The sequence below is a fragment of the Polyodon spathula genome, chromosome 10 (genome assembly GCF_017654505.1).
Source record: "Polyodon spathula isolate WHYD16114869_AA chromosome 10, ASM1765450v1, whole genome shotgun sequence".
NCBI lineage: Eukaryota > Metazoa > Chordata > Actinopteri > Acipenseriformes > Polyodontidae > Polyodon > Polyodon spathula.
Genome location: NC_054543.1, coordinates 1,987,271 through 2,004,259, shown reverse-complemented (window position 1 = coordinate 2,004,259; position 16,989 = coordinate 1,987,271). Strand labels below are relative to the sequence as shown.

Here is a 16,989-nt window from a genome sequence, read left to right as displayed (position 1 = left end):
GAATAAGTTCATAATGCTCTTTTCAGGTCTGAGGTCTGACTAGTCATGTGACTTCGCTTGCCTGTCACGCGAGTTCCAGCTTGACTGCGTCCCTGCTGAGGGGCCCAGTTCCCTTCCCTTTCTTTTTGGATTGAGTTGTCTAATTCGCTGGAACAATAAATACTGGTATTTGTAAAAGGGGAGGTTTCCATTTGTAGATTTGAACCCCTTTACTTGGATATCCCTTTCTTGGTATTGGGAGTGCCAGTACAGCTCTGGGTAGCTGTGACAGGCCGTTTTACATCAAAGCTCTTTTGAAATGGGAGAGGGTGCTTTCTTAACTTATCACACTGGTGTTTTCACACCTAATAAAATACTGAAATATTGCTTCTATGGTGTTAAATTGCCCTGACTTTTGTTGCTGTTGTATCTGTCTGGTGTGTAGATGGTTGGTGACGGTGGGGGGAAGCTATCTTGTGCAATGGGTTAAATTATACTAGTCTTTCACTTCTAGAAACCTGGCTGCAAATCTGTCTCGAAGTTTGTGAGTCTTCACCCTCCACAAAGTCGCATACACAATTCCACATGGTACAACTCTCAGATGGTTATTCCTGGGCATCTCTAGAAGCTGCCTCACAAACAGGCTATGGGTTGTGTGGGGCATGTCGATTTGAAACTGCTCTCTCGCCCTGAAGAGGGGTATCGAGGTCCCTTTAGTGCAAAGCTGGGAATCTTAGTCAGAGCTTCAAGCAGAGGAAACAGAAGGCAGACAATTGAATAATGCAGTAAACCAAATCAATCTAGTTATTAAAGTGTGTGTAAGTACTGCACATGTCTGTAGTGTGCAGGAAAGACTTGCCCAGTAACCTGTTTTTGTAGAGATTTATTTTGCTTTGTATTTGTATGTTTTTTTTTTTTTTTTTTTTTTTTTTTTACATACATTTATTAATGTACATAACCTATAGAAGGTATTTCCTAAAGGATTCACTGCTTTCCAGTATTCCAACACGGGCACAAATACTGTCTGCTGCAGCTGCTAAACTGATCGGCACCTAGTGAGTGACAAGTGGCATTCCTCATGCCTAGACTGCATGAAGCCTCAGTGTGACTGGCTGAGGGAGACTGATAGGGAGCTGAGTAATAGGCTGGTCCCAACTTTGTGGGCCTGTGCCTCCTATTGGCTAGAGCTCTTTCAGCTTGCTTCCTGTGGGTTCCATGCACTCTTCTACCCAGCCTGGTGTCGCCTCCTTTTGAAGATTTATTTATTTTCTGGAGGGTAGGCTGCATTGCTAACCTTGGCCACACTCGACAGGAGGAAGAGGTTTGACAAATTTCTCAAGCGCTTAACACCTCTGCTGCTGTGTCTGCTCAACAAAGTGAAAGCATTCTGAGATTGTTCTGGTGAGAGGAGAGTTTGATTTGATTTGGCCAATACACAGGTTACACCATGAAGCAGACGCAGGAGGCTGGTGGTTTTGAAATCCACGACCAAGGCGTCAGGAAAGTGGTCACTAAACTTTCCGCCAGTGGCCCGACTGGACATGGAAGGACAAAGACTCGCCCTGAGCTTGAACAAAGGTAGGCAAACTTCAACAGGAAAGTCATTTTAAGGGTAACATCAATTCAAATGTACTGTGTGGCAAGCTTTTGTTTCCTAACTACAGTACACTGCTGCTAATGTATACAGTATTTTACTGTTATGGTTTCAGTAGCACTGTAAAATATCCATAATAATCATGCATTAATAGTGCATTAAATGTGACCATGCTGTATTACAGTAATACTAAAAGCTAGTTCCTCAGTCTTTAACTGCACATATTCCTATGTATTTAAATGTCAGAATGACAAATCTCTGATAACACCGTGTAACAATTTTTTTTTTTTTTTTTTTTTCCTGGGTAGTAAGTGTTATTTCCTAATTGCTTATGCCTCAAAAGTATAGAAAATGGCTATTATTCCCCACAAACTTTGCTTTTGTGACCAGGACAGTGATATTTCAAAATTATTTTTTTTCGTTCACATAAAGTCAGAAAAAAACAACATATGAATCCAAATTAACATGTATTTACAGTAAAGTAATACAAAAATGACTACAAAAGATTCAGAAGTGAGTAGTTTTTCGAGATTTACGATTATACTGTAAATACAGTAAAACTCACTTCTAAATCTTTTGTAGTCATTTTTGTATTACTTTAGTATAAATACATGTTAATTTGGATTCATATGTTGTTTTTTTCTGACTTTATGTGAACGAAAAGACACACATTTGCCCGTTTTCCCATTGGAAATAGTGATATTTTGAAATATCACTGTCCTGGTCACAAAATAATAGCCATTTTCTATACTTTTGAGGCATAAGCAATTAGGAAATAACACTTACTACCCAGGAACAAAAATTGTGTTACATAGTATAATCAGATTTGTTGCTGCTGGTGACCAGTCTGGAGCTCCAACGCTGCATTTGCCCAGCCTACTTCCCAGCTGGCTTCACACATGGAAGGAATCACATTTTCTACATGGGGAATTTGAGTTAATAACTATTTATCAAAAAAAAAAAAAAAAAAAATGTAATTCTCGTAGTAATAAAATATGTCTTGTACAGTTGTAAAGAAACATTGGAACAGGGCTATCGGAAATCATTCAGAAATATGGTATCGAATATTAAATGTGTGCCGTTTTATTAGTTCAGTGAGAATGGGCCAAATTAAACTGTGGTACAGATTTCAGTGTGGAGAACAGTGCCATTTTTTGTGAGGGTTTTCTGATAATACTTGCACGCTGATAGCTTCAGCAGGCTGTAAGCAATACGGTAGGTTTGTAATCCATTCCACTTTTTTTTTTTTTTTTTTTAAATGAAGCTGTGGAACTTACTATTGCACAGAAAATCTGAAAATGAGTTTTATTATTTAAATGTGGTCTCTAGCAATAGATAAATTAATATTTAGTGTGTTCTGCTATAATCAAATAGCACAATTGTGATTTTTCAAATACATCTCCAGGTGTGAAAAAAGTTCAGACACTAGTTTAAAACTGGACTAATTTCAATAACTGGTATAATTAGAAGTCTGTACAGTCAGTGTTTAATATCGCTCAGTAGAGTAGAGAGGAACGATGGCAATAAAAACGTACTGTTGAATATGTTTTGATTATTATTTTATTAATCGTTTTTGTATTTAATTGCCACTTCTCACATTTAATGGTTACATGGATATTCTGTGGAAACTATTTCCAAAGTGCCAGTGTGAATTAGAGGAAACAATTGCATTTACTTTTTTTCTCACAGTATATTCCCTCCTTGTTCAAATCTCATTTGTATTTCTCATCTTTAGCATTTCTTTTTAATGGTATTTTTTAAATTGGATGTGTCTCGTACATACAATCGCAGTGTATGAGGATATATTTGTATTGATAAATTGTACTTTTTTCAGAATACATATAATGTAGTTCAGTCCCCTTTTTAAAAATCAATTTTCCACTTTGGGAAATTGCACAGCTTTAATATGTGTACGCTTTACATGAATGTTTTAATTGGATTGTTAAACTTTCCTGTCTACTCACCATTGATTTGAACTAGACTAAGGGTTTTGATTTTTGTAGTATGACAAAAAGAAAACATTTAAAATGATTTGGCAGATATTTTGATGAAGTAATTAATAAGAAGCATTAATAGTACTTGATACTATACCTATCCTTGCAATATTTTTCCCTGCAGTGAGTTTCTTCTTATTCTCACAATTCCTTTTTAAAAATGTAACCACATTTACTGTACAAGGGTAATGATTAACAATCTAAAATACAGATGACTAAATCTACAACTAGAATCATTCTAAGAGAAAAGCACTGTTAGAAATGTAACCTGGCAGAAACCAGAAACATTTATTGAAGTGAATAAATTAATAAATACAATTCAAAATCAAGCCCCAGATACTAATGTAACACAATTGCACTTATTTATTCATGCAACTCACTAGAATTACTTGAATACTAAATTTATAACAGTAATATTAATCAACTGAACTTGATAAAGCTTGTTAACCTGATGTGTGTGAATTTAGAAGTATTAGAAGTAATACTCTCTCTCTCTCTCTCTCTCTCTCTCTCTCTCTCTCTCTCTCTCTCTCTCTCCCTCCTATATATATATATATAAAAATGTAGAAAATGCTAGAAATACTTGATCATAACTAAAAACGCAATATGTAGGTGCATTATATGTAAAGCTTCAAACTTTTTTGTACACTTTTTTTAATATAATGTGTACACACACTTTTTTAGTAGTCCGATCTAGCTCTCCAGCATTAAGTTCAATTGGTGGTAGTTGTATTTTAAATGCTCTTGGTTCTGTTTTGTCGTGAATTTGCAGTGTATATATGTGCCAAAGTATTTCACAGAAGTGACAGGATCAGAACTATTCTATCTATCTATCTATCTATCTATCTATCTATCTATCTATCTATCTATCTATCTATCTATCTATCTATCTATCTATCTATCTATATCTATATATATATATATCTATATATATATATATATATATATATATATATATATATATATATATATATATATATATATATATATATATATGTGTGTGTGTATATATGAATGGTAACCCCCCCCCCCCCCCCCCCCCCCCCCCCCCATATCGCCCTGTCCACATCAAGGAAGTTATCTTTGACCCGTTGCTATGAGCTTTGATTGAAAGCACAAAAGTACCATTTAGGGTAACACAAACAACTTCTCTGCTATTGTCCAGTAGACCTGACAGTTACTAGACTAGACTAGTTAGTAGCTAAGTCTATAGAATACAGAGTAAGGCTATTGAAAATGAGTCCCTGTGCTCGGAGTACTCTTTCCTGTGCTTCTGTAGAGATGTGAGGGGAATCACTATCTAACTTGTGGGTGCAATGGAAGTGTGTGGTGTGTGTTGTGGTGTTTTTTATTTATTTTTTTGTTAAGGCTTGTATTGCTGAGTTCAATGGAGCAGAAGGCTGCACTATTAAACTCGCCCTTACTTTCACAAGCAAATTAAAGGACGATGTACCGTTTACATTTTACACAATATGCAGACAATTGAAAAGGCTAAAATGCAGCAAGAATTGGACATGAGTTAATGCACACTGTATACACGCATGGTTAGAAGTGTGTGTGTGTAATATAAATAAAGACTGTAAGGTTACCTCCATGTGGGCTGTACAGCCCTTGTTTAGCACTCTGAGGAAACTGTTTCCCAGCTGCGCACGGGATCAAAGCCCTGTAGTGTCCAGAGTACTGTAATTACTCTTGCACCTTTCTGGAGACGTATCCGGCGTTCCAGTTCTTTTACACTTTTTTTGTTTGCAGGTTCTACATAGCTAATTAGTAAATGATAAATGCACAAAATAAACACATCAGTATATCAGTAATCATCAGTGTACTTCATTTAAATACATGTAAAAAAAAAAAAAAAAAAAAGAAAAAAGATCCCCTGGATAAGTTTTTTGGGATATTGTCTTTTTATTCTTAATTAATAAAGCAGAAACCTGGCAGAGGAATTAAAGTGATAGGAGGTGTAATTTGTAAATCATTTAAATTGTGGGATTTGTTCAATAGGAAAAATGTAGCCATTTTTACACAGATTCTTGTTAAATGGATTTTTGGGACTGATTTTAAAGTAATTATGATTTTTTTAAAAAAAAAAATTTCCCAGTAAGGACGCAAGTAAAGGACAGGTATATGATCTGTTGATTATTTGATCAATGGTGACCTAGTTGGCTTTAAAAGGCTTTGGATTTTACTTCTGCTATTCATGCAAAGCTGTTCATCAACACTCTTTGGCTAGCGGCTTCTATGGGGTTTGTTATTGCAAGCTGTTTCAGTCAGGATAATGGATATCTGTACTGCTCAGTATACAGACCTTTCTGAAACCCATTCATCAGCCAAATCCAGTGTGTTGAGCTGTGTTGATGGAGTTGACAAATGAGGCCATTTAACATATTCGCCACCGCTACTGTATGCAGTTGGCAACTTTTCCTATTTCTTTCATGCTGGTGAGTTCCACTGATCTCTGCTGAATTCCTTTCTAACTGAACCATTTCTTTCTTCCTGAACCTGTGGAGCCCTGGTACAGCTGGATTTGTGTCCATGCTCCCTGTCCAAACAGGTTGTGTATAAGACTGCAAGCTTGTTTTCTGGTTTCGAGATGCCCTCTTGGCTTTGTTAATTGAATGCCTGTAATTATAAATATAGTGTTCACGTCTGCTACTTTGCTGTAGGGGTTCAGGTGTGCATTTTTTGTATACATTTTCAAATGCTCTTACTTGGCTAAGCTTGGATTCACATGTTTATAAAATGCTTTAACTGGGATTTTTACTTTAAGCTTTACCTTGGTCCCAGGTGCCCTGTCATCAAGGGCACAACAAGAAGCAGATCTATTCAAATAGTTTGGGGTGAACAAGCTATTTGATATAAAAATCCAAATTAAGTAGAAGATAAATCCTGTTCTCATACATTATGTGGATGGCTGTGACTACTGCTGCACATCTGACTTCATTCAATCCTGCTACTGCTGCACATCTGACTTCATTCAATCCTGCTGCTGCTGCACACCCGGCTTCATTCAATCCTGCTGCTGCTGCACACCCGGCTTCATTCAATCCTGCTGCTGCTGCACACCCAGCTTCATTCAATCCTGCTGCTGCTGCACACCCGGCTTCATTCAATCCTGCTGCTGCTGCACACCCAGCTTCATTCAATCCTGCTGCTGCTGCACACCCAGCTTCATTCAATCCTGCTGCTGCTGCACACCCAGCTTCATTCAATCCTGCTGCTGCTGCACACCCAGCTTCATTCAATCCTGCTGCTGCTGCACACCCAGCTTCATTCAATCCTGCTGCTGCTGCACACCCAGCTTCATTCAATCCTGCTGCTGCTGCACACCCAGCTTCATTCAATCCTGCTGCTGCTGCACACCCAGCTTCATTCAATCCTGCTGCTGCTGCACACCCAGCTTCATTCAATCCTGCTGCTGCTGCACACCCAGCTTCATTCAATCCTGCTGCTGCTGCTTCATTCAACCCAGCTTCATTCAATCCTGCTGCTGCTGCACACCCAGCTTCATTCAATCCTGCTGCTGCTGCACACCCAGCTTCATTCAATCCTGCTGCTGCTGCACACCCAGCTTCATTCAATCCTGCTGCTGCTTCATTCAATCACACCCAGCTTCATTCAATCCTGCTGCTGCTGCACACCCAGCTTCATTCAATCCTGCTGCTGCTGCACACCCGGCTTCATTCAATCCTGCTGCTGCTGCACACCCAGCTTCATTCAATCCTGCTGCTGCTGCACACCCAGCTTCATTCAATCCTGCTGCTGCTGCACACCCAGCTTCATTCAATCCTGCTGCTGCTGCACACCCAGCTTCATTCAATCCTGCTGCTGCTGCACACCCAGCTTCATTCAATCCTGCTGCTGCTGCACACCCAGCTTCATTCAATCCTGCTGCTGCTGCACACCCAGCTTCATTCAATCCTGCTGCTGCTGCACACCCAGCTTCATTCAATCCTGCTGCTGCTGCACACCCAGCTTCATTCAATCCTGCTGCTGCTGCACACCCAGCTTCATTCAATCCTGCTGCTGCTGCACACCCAGCTTCATTCAATCCTGCTGCTGCTGCACACCCAGCTTCATTCAATCCTGCTGCTGCTGCACACCCAGCTTCATTCAATCCTGCTGCTGCTGCACACCCAGCTTCATTCAATCCTGCTGCTGCTGCTGCACACCCGGCTTCATTCAATCCTGCTGCTGCTGCACACCCAGCTTCATTCAATCCTGCTGCTGCTGCACACCCAGCTTCATTCAATCCTGCTGCTGCTGCACACCCAGCTTCATTCAATCCTGCTGCTGCTGCACACCCAGCTTCATTCAATCCTGCTGCTGCTGCACACCCAGCTTCATTCAATCCTGCTGCTGCTGCACACCCAGCTTCATTCAATCCTGCTGCTGCTGCACACCCAGCTTCATTCAATCCTGCTGCTGCTGCACACCCAGCTTCATTCAATCCTGCTGCTGCTGCACACCCAGCTTCATTCACTCCTGCTGCTGCTGCACACCCAGCTTCATTCAATCCTGCTGCTGCTGCACACCCAGCTTCATTCAATCCTGCTGCTGCTGCACACCCAGCTTCATTCAATCCTGCTGCTGCTGCACACCCAGCTTCATTCAATCCTGCTGCTGCTGCACACCCAGCTTCATTCAATCCTGCTGCTGCTGCACACCCAGCTTCATTCAATCCTGCTGCTGCTGCACACCCAGCTTCATTCAATCCTGCTGCTGCTGCACACCCAGCTTCATTCAATCCTGCTGCTGCTGCACACCCAGCTTCATTCAATCCTGCTGCTGCTGCACACCCAGCTTCATTCAATCCTGCTGCTGCTGCACACCCAGCTTCATTCAATCCTGCTGCTGCTGCACACCCAGCTTCATTCAATCCTGCTGCTGCTGCACACCCAGCTTCATTCAATCCTGCTGCTGCTGCACACCCAGCTTCATTCAATCCTGCTGCTGCTGCACACCCAGCTTCATTCAATCCTGCTGCTGCTGCACACCCAGCTTCATTCAATCCTGCTGCTGCTGCACACCCAGCTTCATTCAATCCTGCTGCTGCTGCACACCCAGCTTCATTCAATCCTGCTGCTGCTGCACACCCAGCTTCATTCAATCCTGCTGCTGCTGCACACCCAGCTTCATTCAATCCTGCTGCTGCTGCACACCCAGCTTCATTCAATCCCTGCTGCTGCACACCCAGCTTCATTCAATCCTGCTGCTGCTGCACACCCAGCTTCATTCAATCCTGCTGCTGCTGCACACCCAGCTTCATTCAATCCTGCTGCTGCTGCACACCCAGCTTCATTCAATCCTGCTGCTGCTGCTGCTGCACACCCGGCTTCATTCAATCCTGCTGCTGCTGCACACCCAGCTTCATTCAATCCTGCTGCTGCTGCACACCCAGCTTCATTCAATCCTGCTGCTGCTGCACACCCAGCTTCATTCAATCCTGCTGCTGCTGCACACCCAGCTTCATTCAATCCTGCTGCTGCTGCACACCCAGCTTCATTCAATCCTGCTGCTGCTGCACACCCAGCTTCATTCAATCCTGCTGCTGCTGCACACCCAGCTTCATTCAATCCTGCTGCTGCTGCACACCCAGCTTCATTCAATCCTGCTGCTGCTGCACACCCAGCTTCATTCAATCCTGCTGCTGCTGCACACCCAGCTTCATTCAATCCTGCTGCTGCTGCACACCCAGCTTCATTCAATCCTGCTGCTGCTGCACACCCAGCTTCATTCAATCCTGCTGCTGCTGCACACCCAGCTTCATTCAATCCTGCTGCTGCTGCACACCCAGCTTCATTCAATCCTGCTGCTGCTGCACACCCAGCTTCATTCAATCCTGCTGCTGCTGCTGCACACCCGGCTTCATTCAATCCTGCTGCTGCTGCACACCCAGCTTCATTCAATCCTGCTGCTGCTGCACACCCAGCTTCATTCAATCCTGCTGCTGCTGCACACCCGGCTTCATTCAATCCTGCTGCTGCTGCTGCACACCCGGCTTCATTCAATCCTGCTGCTGCTGCACACCCAGCTTCATTCAATCCTGCTGCTGCTGCACACCCAGCTTCATTCAATCCTGCTGCTGCTGCACACCCAGCTTCATTCAATCCTGCTGCTGCTGCACACCCGGCTTCATTCAATCCTGCTGCTGCTGCACACCCGGCTTCATTCAATCCTGCTGCTGCTGCACACCCGGCTTCATTCAATCCTGCAAGATTCTCAACCGCCGATGGGTCAAGACTGCGTCATTTGTTATTCAAGTGCTATTTCTTATAAATTCTGGCTTCACCTGGGCCTACTGAATTTTCCAGAAACTAATTCTCAGAAAAAGAATTGTTAAATTTTCAGGTAACCTGTTGAGCTTCATCTCACGGAGTTCTGCTCTGTTGCATTTGAATCACAGACAACTTCGCATGGGTTTATTCATACTGCCTATTCAGGGAGTTTTCGGGTTTAACTAGAATGTAGAAAAAAGCGTTCGGGGCGAGAAATCGGGTACCAACCTGAAAATCAGACACCCTTCGATCTGCTATTTTAGATGAATGCATTGATCAGTGAATGTGTTGGGAAATGCAACAGAGGCAACCCCAAAGCAATGGCATTCTGTTACTGTATCTGCTCAAGCTGGGAGAGGCTAGCGGTTAAGTAATGGCAGCCTTTCTCATAGCCAGGTTCCACTCATGCTGTTCTAGAGTCAGAAGCAAATGACACCTGCATCTGCTTCTCCCAGTAGAGAGTTCAATGGAGTGTAAGCATGAACAACTGTGTGATCTCAAGAACAACCTTTAGTTCAAGGGGGCTGTGTTGGTAGTTGGCTTGGGTCACAAATCAAGAAATTTTAATTGGTGGTCTCTTCTTGGCTCTTAATGGACAGCTGAAAATTCCTGTTTAGTTGATGCCATTTCTACGTTAAGTATGCAATATCTTGCCCATTGAATTCTTTTATACAAAGAGCATTGATAACAAAGCAAGAAGAGAGCAGCTTTCTGTTTTGAGCTTGTTAATCATTCAGGGGACCTTGCTTATCTGAACCACCAGGCTGGGCTTCAAGACCTGTCTTGTGTCAAGCCAGATTACAGGAGCCAAATACTAGCTGTTTCTGACAACTTGACATGAAACATGTTTCAAGAGAACATATATACACCTTTCAAAGTGAGTGTGTGTGTGTGTGAAGAGGCTTTTGGATTCCCAAATCGACTACATTCTGCCTTTTTAATGATTAGTTGCTCAGGAAGTGCAGAGAGAGAAAGACAGAAGCGTTTGAGGAGCCTGCTGAGAGAGCTAATGTGGTGTGTTGGAATTCACGGATAACTGCTGAACACCAATACCTGCTGAAATTGATGGGAGAGATTGTTCTGAGGTAGCTATTGGTGAGTTGTCACACATCCTGTTTTAAAATTTGTTATTTAACTAACAGAATGTGCTGGAATTTTGACAAATACTTAACTCTGTTTGGTTGGTTTATCAAGCTTGCGTTATCATTGTCAGAATGTGCTGTACCTGTACAGTCTTGCTATGTGCAGTTTGAGGCATGGGACCTTTTTCATGTTTAATTTGGGTGGATGTGACCTTGTGAAAAGCTAAGCCTGGTCACCCCCCTCTCCTCCACTACTGTTGTACAGTGATTGGTACAGGGAGTGCTGCGTTTTCCTGTGTGAAACACGAATAGTCCTGCTCCACATTATTAACCTTCCACCCAAGCTCCATTGGATCCCAACTGCTGCCATGGAACAGATCTCTTGCTTATCTACTTACACTCTTGGGATTAGCGAGGTTCATTTTACTGAATTTTTTTGATGTTCGCTGAATGCTTTGTGACTAACCTAACCTGTAATGTTTCCACCACTAATAGACGGGTTCAGCATCCATCCTCCCACCTGACAGCAGAGGGGAGGAGGACGTAGTGAGCAGGGTGGCAAAGACTTCTGTTAACATCGATTTACTGCTTCAAAGACCAAGAGCGATGGGGTGGGGTGGAGGAGTGATTTATTTGTATTCAGGCTCTTATGCAATTACTTTTAGAAATGTGCAGAATTTTTTTTTAATTAAATGCATGTTTTTATTTTACATTTTGTGACATTTTAAATTGAAAATGGATTTTAATGTATTTGTAAGTTTTTAATGTAGACAGGTTATTCCACTGTGGTTATGAAGGCTGCACATATGAAGAGGCATACTAGCTGTTAACATCTTTACAGCTGCTATAAAACATTCAGCTTCAGGTGGCAGCTGAGAATGGTGTGCAGTTTCTTTAAGGAGCTGATAAGCAAGTCTGTTCATTAAACTATTCCTTTGCTAGGATTTTGCAACACTCGACTCCAGTCTTACTGATTTTAGTTGACCATAAGTATGTATTTTAGCCTTTTCAAATTGTTCAAAACCCAATCAAGGTCATTTTCGGTGTTGATATATACTTAACGCTGGGATATATGGTATACAGTTCTGTAGTACGCTGCTGCTTTACTTAAAATCACAGTGTTATCCCTTCCAATTAAGACCCCTGTAATTGATTGTCTTGAAATATTTCAGCATATTACTTTTAAAATAAGAAAGTGCTATTGATATTTTTAATATAACACCCTTCCACCGTGTTCCAAAAGGAAAGCCATGCTGATGCGTTCCTTCTGGTATTCCCTATCCCAGTGCTGGATGAGTCTTGCGTACGGGGCTGTCTTTCTGTGGTCGCCTCCTTGTCCTGGCTAACAGATGCACTCTATATCATTTACCATGCATGTCATCCTGGCATGACAAGGATCTATCAACAGGCCGTGGGTCAGTTAGTACTCTATCGCTGGTCCATTTGTAATTATGTATGTATGAAATAACTCTGCTGATGTTAATGGACCGTATGTGGTGTCAGAGTCTCCCGTCTCAGCCACCTGACCCTCTTCAGCCAATGATAATTGCCTTTGGCTGTAGCCTGTTGACAGTTGAGACTGGGCTCCTGTCAATCAAATTACAGGAATTTGATACATATGAGAAGTCAATCCTGTTGCCTCCTGTCAATAGTCTGCCACGAACTATTTTTTTTAATCTATTTAAATCTACACTTCAATTTAGGTATAGACCAAATGCATTATGAGGGAAACTCAACGCTCCTGCTTGTGCCTGCAGTATAAATGGACAAGCATTATTGGACAGGGTTCATTTACTTTGAATCCCTTTTTGACAACACAAACTCCAGCAACATCTGGTGCAGTAACAGCAGGACCCAATTCAGTAAAACCAAAGGGACAATTCAGTGTAATGAGAAGGGATGAATATCGGCCAAAATAAGTCTTTCAAGCATCTGAGGACAGCTGGCAGAGTGTCTACTGAATAGCACTTTTTATTCCCCCAAAGTGGGCCTGGACAATGCCAAACATTCGCGTAATTTTGTATTGCCGGCGAGAAATCCAAAAACTCAGTACGTGAAGAGAATGAGAATGATTTTATTTTATTGTCGTTTGTTACAACCACTCTCTGGTGAAACCCTAAATGCATTTTTCAAGCTATGAGAATGCCCTGATCGTTTGCAGTGATTTTCAACAGTCGAAGTGGCACGAGCTGATGCTTTCAAATGAGAACTGGCCCTAATGTATTTGTCATCACGTGGACAGATGATATTCCACTTCAATTCAGTTTGCAGCAGCTTTGGCCCGAGAGGGAGTCTGCAACTGCTTTTCAATGTCAGATGTTGCTAGATCTCACAGAGCCCCAGGTGTTCTGAAGGAATGTTAACTCACCCCCCGTTGTCGTGTTTAAGTCCACTTACTAGTGTTCCTGATTTGAATGGGAAGTGTCTGTTAGTCTACAGAGGCCCTTTAGAACATGATAACAGTACGGAATGTTGCCTGTGAACTTGGAGAAACGGCTACAGTATTTGTTTCAGAAAGTTTGGAACGGCTTTTGAAGACTGACTGTGGACACACAACGAAGCTGGAGAAAGGCTGTGAAATTACTTGTAGAAATTGGATAAATGTAGTACCTATTATGTGTGTTACTATAGCTATGGCCAAATGTTTAGCATCAACCTATAGAATTAATTAATTTTGCTTCATAAAGTAGAATGAAACCTGCTGAATAATGTTACCTTCACACATTGAATTACACACCGCTTTGTAGTTTTTTTTCATATACTTAATGAAAAACTGATGCATTTAAAAGTGTTTCTTTGAATTGTCCCACTCCTAAAATTGTAGGTTATGGAAAACTTTTGCCCATAGCTGTAGAAGTCAGTTGTATAAATAACATGTGAATTTGTGTAATTCTTGTTTTAAGAAAATCATTGTTCCTATGGTGTTCCCTTAGCTTCAGAGTTAAGTCTACACCGCTGCTATCACATAGTTACTCAGGGTGATGAAGCAAAGTGTGGGCTTGCAAGCCAAAGGGCTGCTACTTCAATTGAGAACTACAAAACAATTACAAACATCATTAAGAAAGGTTAGGAGGCGAGGGAGGAAAGAAAATAACCTCTTGACAGCTGCGTATGCTCAGAATGCCCTGTAAGCTCTTGCTGTCATTCCTGATCATTTGAGAAGCTCTATGCCTGGGTCTGCTCGCTGGGGCCTGGGCCTGAGGCATGCCCAGCAGATTGTGTGCTTCATTCTCCAGCTGGGGCAATCAGTCCCTCCCAGAGGACTCTTGCAGTCAGTGCTGAACCTGACCTGTGCCGACTCCAGGGCTGGGTTTAACCCAGGGGAAAATCAGATTTGCTGATTGTGTTGCAAAGGAGAGGCAAAGAAGGACATGAGCTTTTTACCTGGGACACAAAGATAAAGGTTGTGTCATATGAACTGTCTGTAAAATTTTAATTCCAACCCTATATTTTGTATTCTCACAAGCCAAAGTCTACACAGAAGAAACAAAAAGTGTAAGTCAGTACCAGTGAACTTAATCATTTTAAACTATGACACAATGCTGTCATTCTTTATATATATATATATATATATATATATATATATATATATATATATATATATATATATATATATATATATATATATATATTATATACAACCCGGAGAAGCACGTGTCTCGGGTCCACAAGACTTATTAGCTCTGAGACCTGTCTTCACAGAGACGCAGGGGCTCAGGGAGGAATGGCTTCACTGTCCACGATTGTCCTCGAGCTGTAGCTTGGTGGGCAGGGTGCTCACTCCAATCAGACCTGCCCAGTACAGGGGTAAATCTGTTGATCGAAGGAGCCCATATTTCAGTACTCGATGCTTCCTGTATGGATGTTGGTCGCAGAGGGATTTAGCTGTGCTGCTTTCCAAATGCAGTCTAAGAGCGCAGCTGCTTTGGCATGCTTATTGGCTCTTGACTGGCATATTTTTTGTGCTGCAGTATTCTACGAACATTAATAATGAGAATACAAACAATAAACAGCTTTTTATTAATAATAAACATTAATAAGACCCCGAGCAAATGGTCGAAATAGGCATCCTGGAATGAGCATCTGGATTTAGAGCGAGCTTAGGTTTCATCAGGAATACATGGCACAAGCCAAGACTAGAGCAGACAGATGAAAAAATGGAGGATATCTGTCCATCTGACAGCAATGGGGTTTAATTGAACAAGGCCTGGGAATGTGAGATATTTAACTCTATACTGTAAACCTTATCATAGAGGCATTTAGCCCCCCTTATGATCCAGTGTACATGACTGATAGGTCTTGGCTCTTGAGGTCCTAGATTTGGCACTGATACCCTATGCTTTGACCTACTCCTATATTCGAATGGTTCTTTAGAATATGTAGATTTTTAAAGCACCACAGTGTGGCAAAGGGCACGTCCATGGTCTACCAGGAAGAACTGCCTAAGCTTTACAACGCATAGGGCTGGTTTCACAATCCCGGATTAGAACTAGCCTTAACAAACATGAGGGTGTCCAGGATTACTGCTTACCCGGGTCTGTGAAACCAGCTGGTAGAGTTCTTTAAAAAAAAGATGCATTAATAATCTGCCTAAACCCAAATTAAGATAAAAATACAAAAACAAAGATTGTTGCAGAGCAATGGCAATATACTGTACATACATAGATGCAAAGACTGGATGGTAAACTGTACACATATAAAATAAATAAAAATCTTTGTGTAAAGACAGAAGATTTATTTGAATGTATGTTTCTGCAATGTGTGAATGTTTGCTAATGAATTATTTCTACAAATGAAATAACAGAAGTTGGCAGGTGGTCAGAAATTCCAAGTTTATTGGCAGCCCCGCGGGAGCCCACGTTGAGCGGCTGATTGACAGGCACAGGCGGGACTTGCTGACAGTTGAAAATCTGCTGTTTGCTGGTCGTTCAGGCTGGTAGGAGGAAGGGGCAGCGTTCAATATATTTAAAAATATATATTTTCAGTCCACCAGAAATATAGAAAATGGACAGTGTATATTGTTAAAGGGCAGCACTATTTAGATGTGATAGTGTTTCATTCATTAAAACCCAATGCTCACCAGTCCCCAGCACCTGATCTCAGGGTTTGTCATTTTGGGACATTTATTAACAACAGATTAAAGATAGGAGGAAACAAACAAGGCCTGTCATGTCTTCAGTGTTTGGGTTCAAGTCCTTGTAAAAGAAGGTTGCCACAGGTAGTTCCCAATTGCAGCATCTGCACTGGCACTGCAATAGTGAATTGATCGTCACTTTGAATGATAAATGATGGGCTTTTCTATGAAGCAATATCTTGCATTTGTTTTCATTAATATTCCCTCCTGCTGACAGCCCCACCCAGCTGCATGAACCGGAGTTATGCCGGTGATCATTTCTCCTCTGAATTCAAGCCAAGTCACACATATACAAGTGTAATCTGCCTTCACATTTAATAGCCCTATGTCACATTTACTGTCAGCAAGCGCAAGTCGGTTTTACTATTTTTCACAACTCATGTCAACGCTCTAGTTTGCTTCATTAGATGTAAAATTGTCTATGCATTTATTTATTGTATTGAGGTATGACTAAAGCCTGTAGTGTTCTAGCATGTATCGCTGACAGGTAACCCAAGCAACAAGGATGCATACGTCTTGTATTGATTTATTTTGAATACTGTAATATTTGTTGTGTTATGGGGGCCAAATTAAATTATTAGGGTTCAGCTTATGCTGTAATATACTTCACAAACCGTGTGTGTGTGTGTATGTAAATACTGGTTCTCTTTGTTTATTATACTGTTTTAACATTTGCCTGCAAAAAATTCAAATAAAAGAAAATTGGAACAAAAATAATAGGACCATATCCTATATATCCAGCTCAATTCTATAGTGTCTGAAATGCTATAGTCTGAAACACTATAGTTTGGAATGCTATAGTTTGGAATGCTGTAGTATACTGTGGCAAACTGCAGTGATTTGGCCATCACTATAGGGGTTCTATGTAGTTTTTTTTATATATATGTTTAAATCTAACTAAAAAATATTTTTATTAAGAGGAGGTAAGGTT

The 16,989-nt window shown here is 41.4% G+C and overlaps 1 protein-coding gene across 2 annotated transcripts in view; it reads left to right on the top strand.

Annotated features, from left to right (window-relative positions):
* The first annotated feature begins 1,274 nt into the window (after window positions 1-1,274).
* Window positions 1,275-16,989, top strand: part of LOC121321709 (RNA-binding protein 20-like) — a 46,857-nt gene continuing 31,142 nt past the window's right edge. For both annotated transcript variants that reach the window (XM_041260786.1, XM_041260785.1), the window contains exon 1: window positions 1,275-1,557. In XM_041260786.1, the coding sequence (XP_041116720.1) occupies window positions 1,427-1,557 (131 nt within the window). In that variant the 5' untranslated portion in view covers window positions 1,275-1,426. The remainder of the gene's footprint in view (window positions 1,558-16,989) is intronic.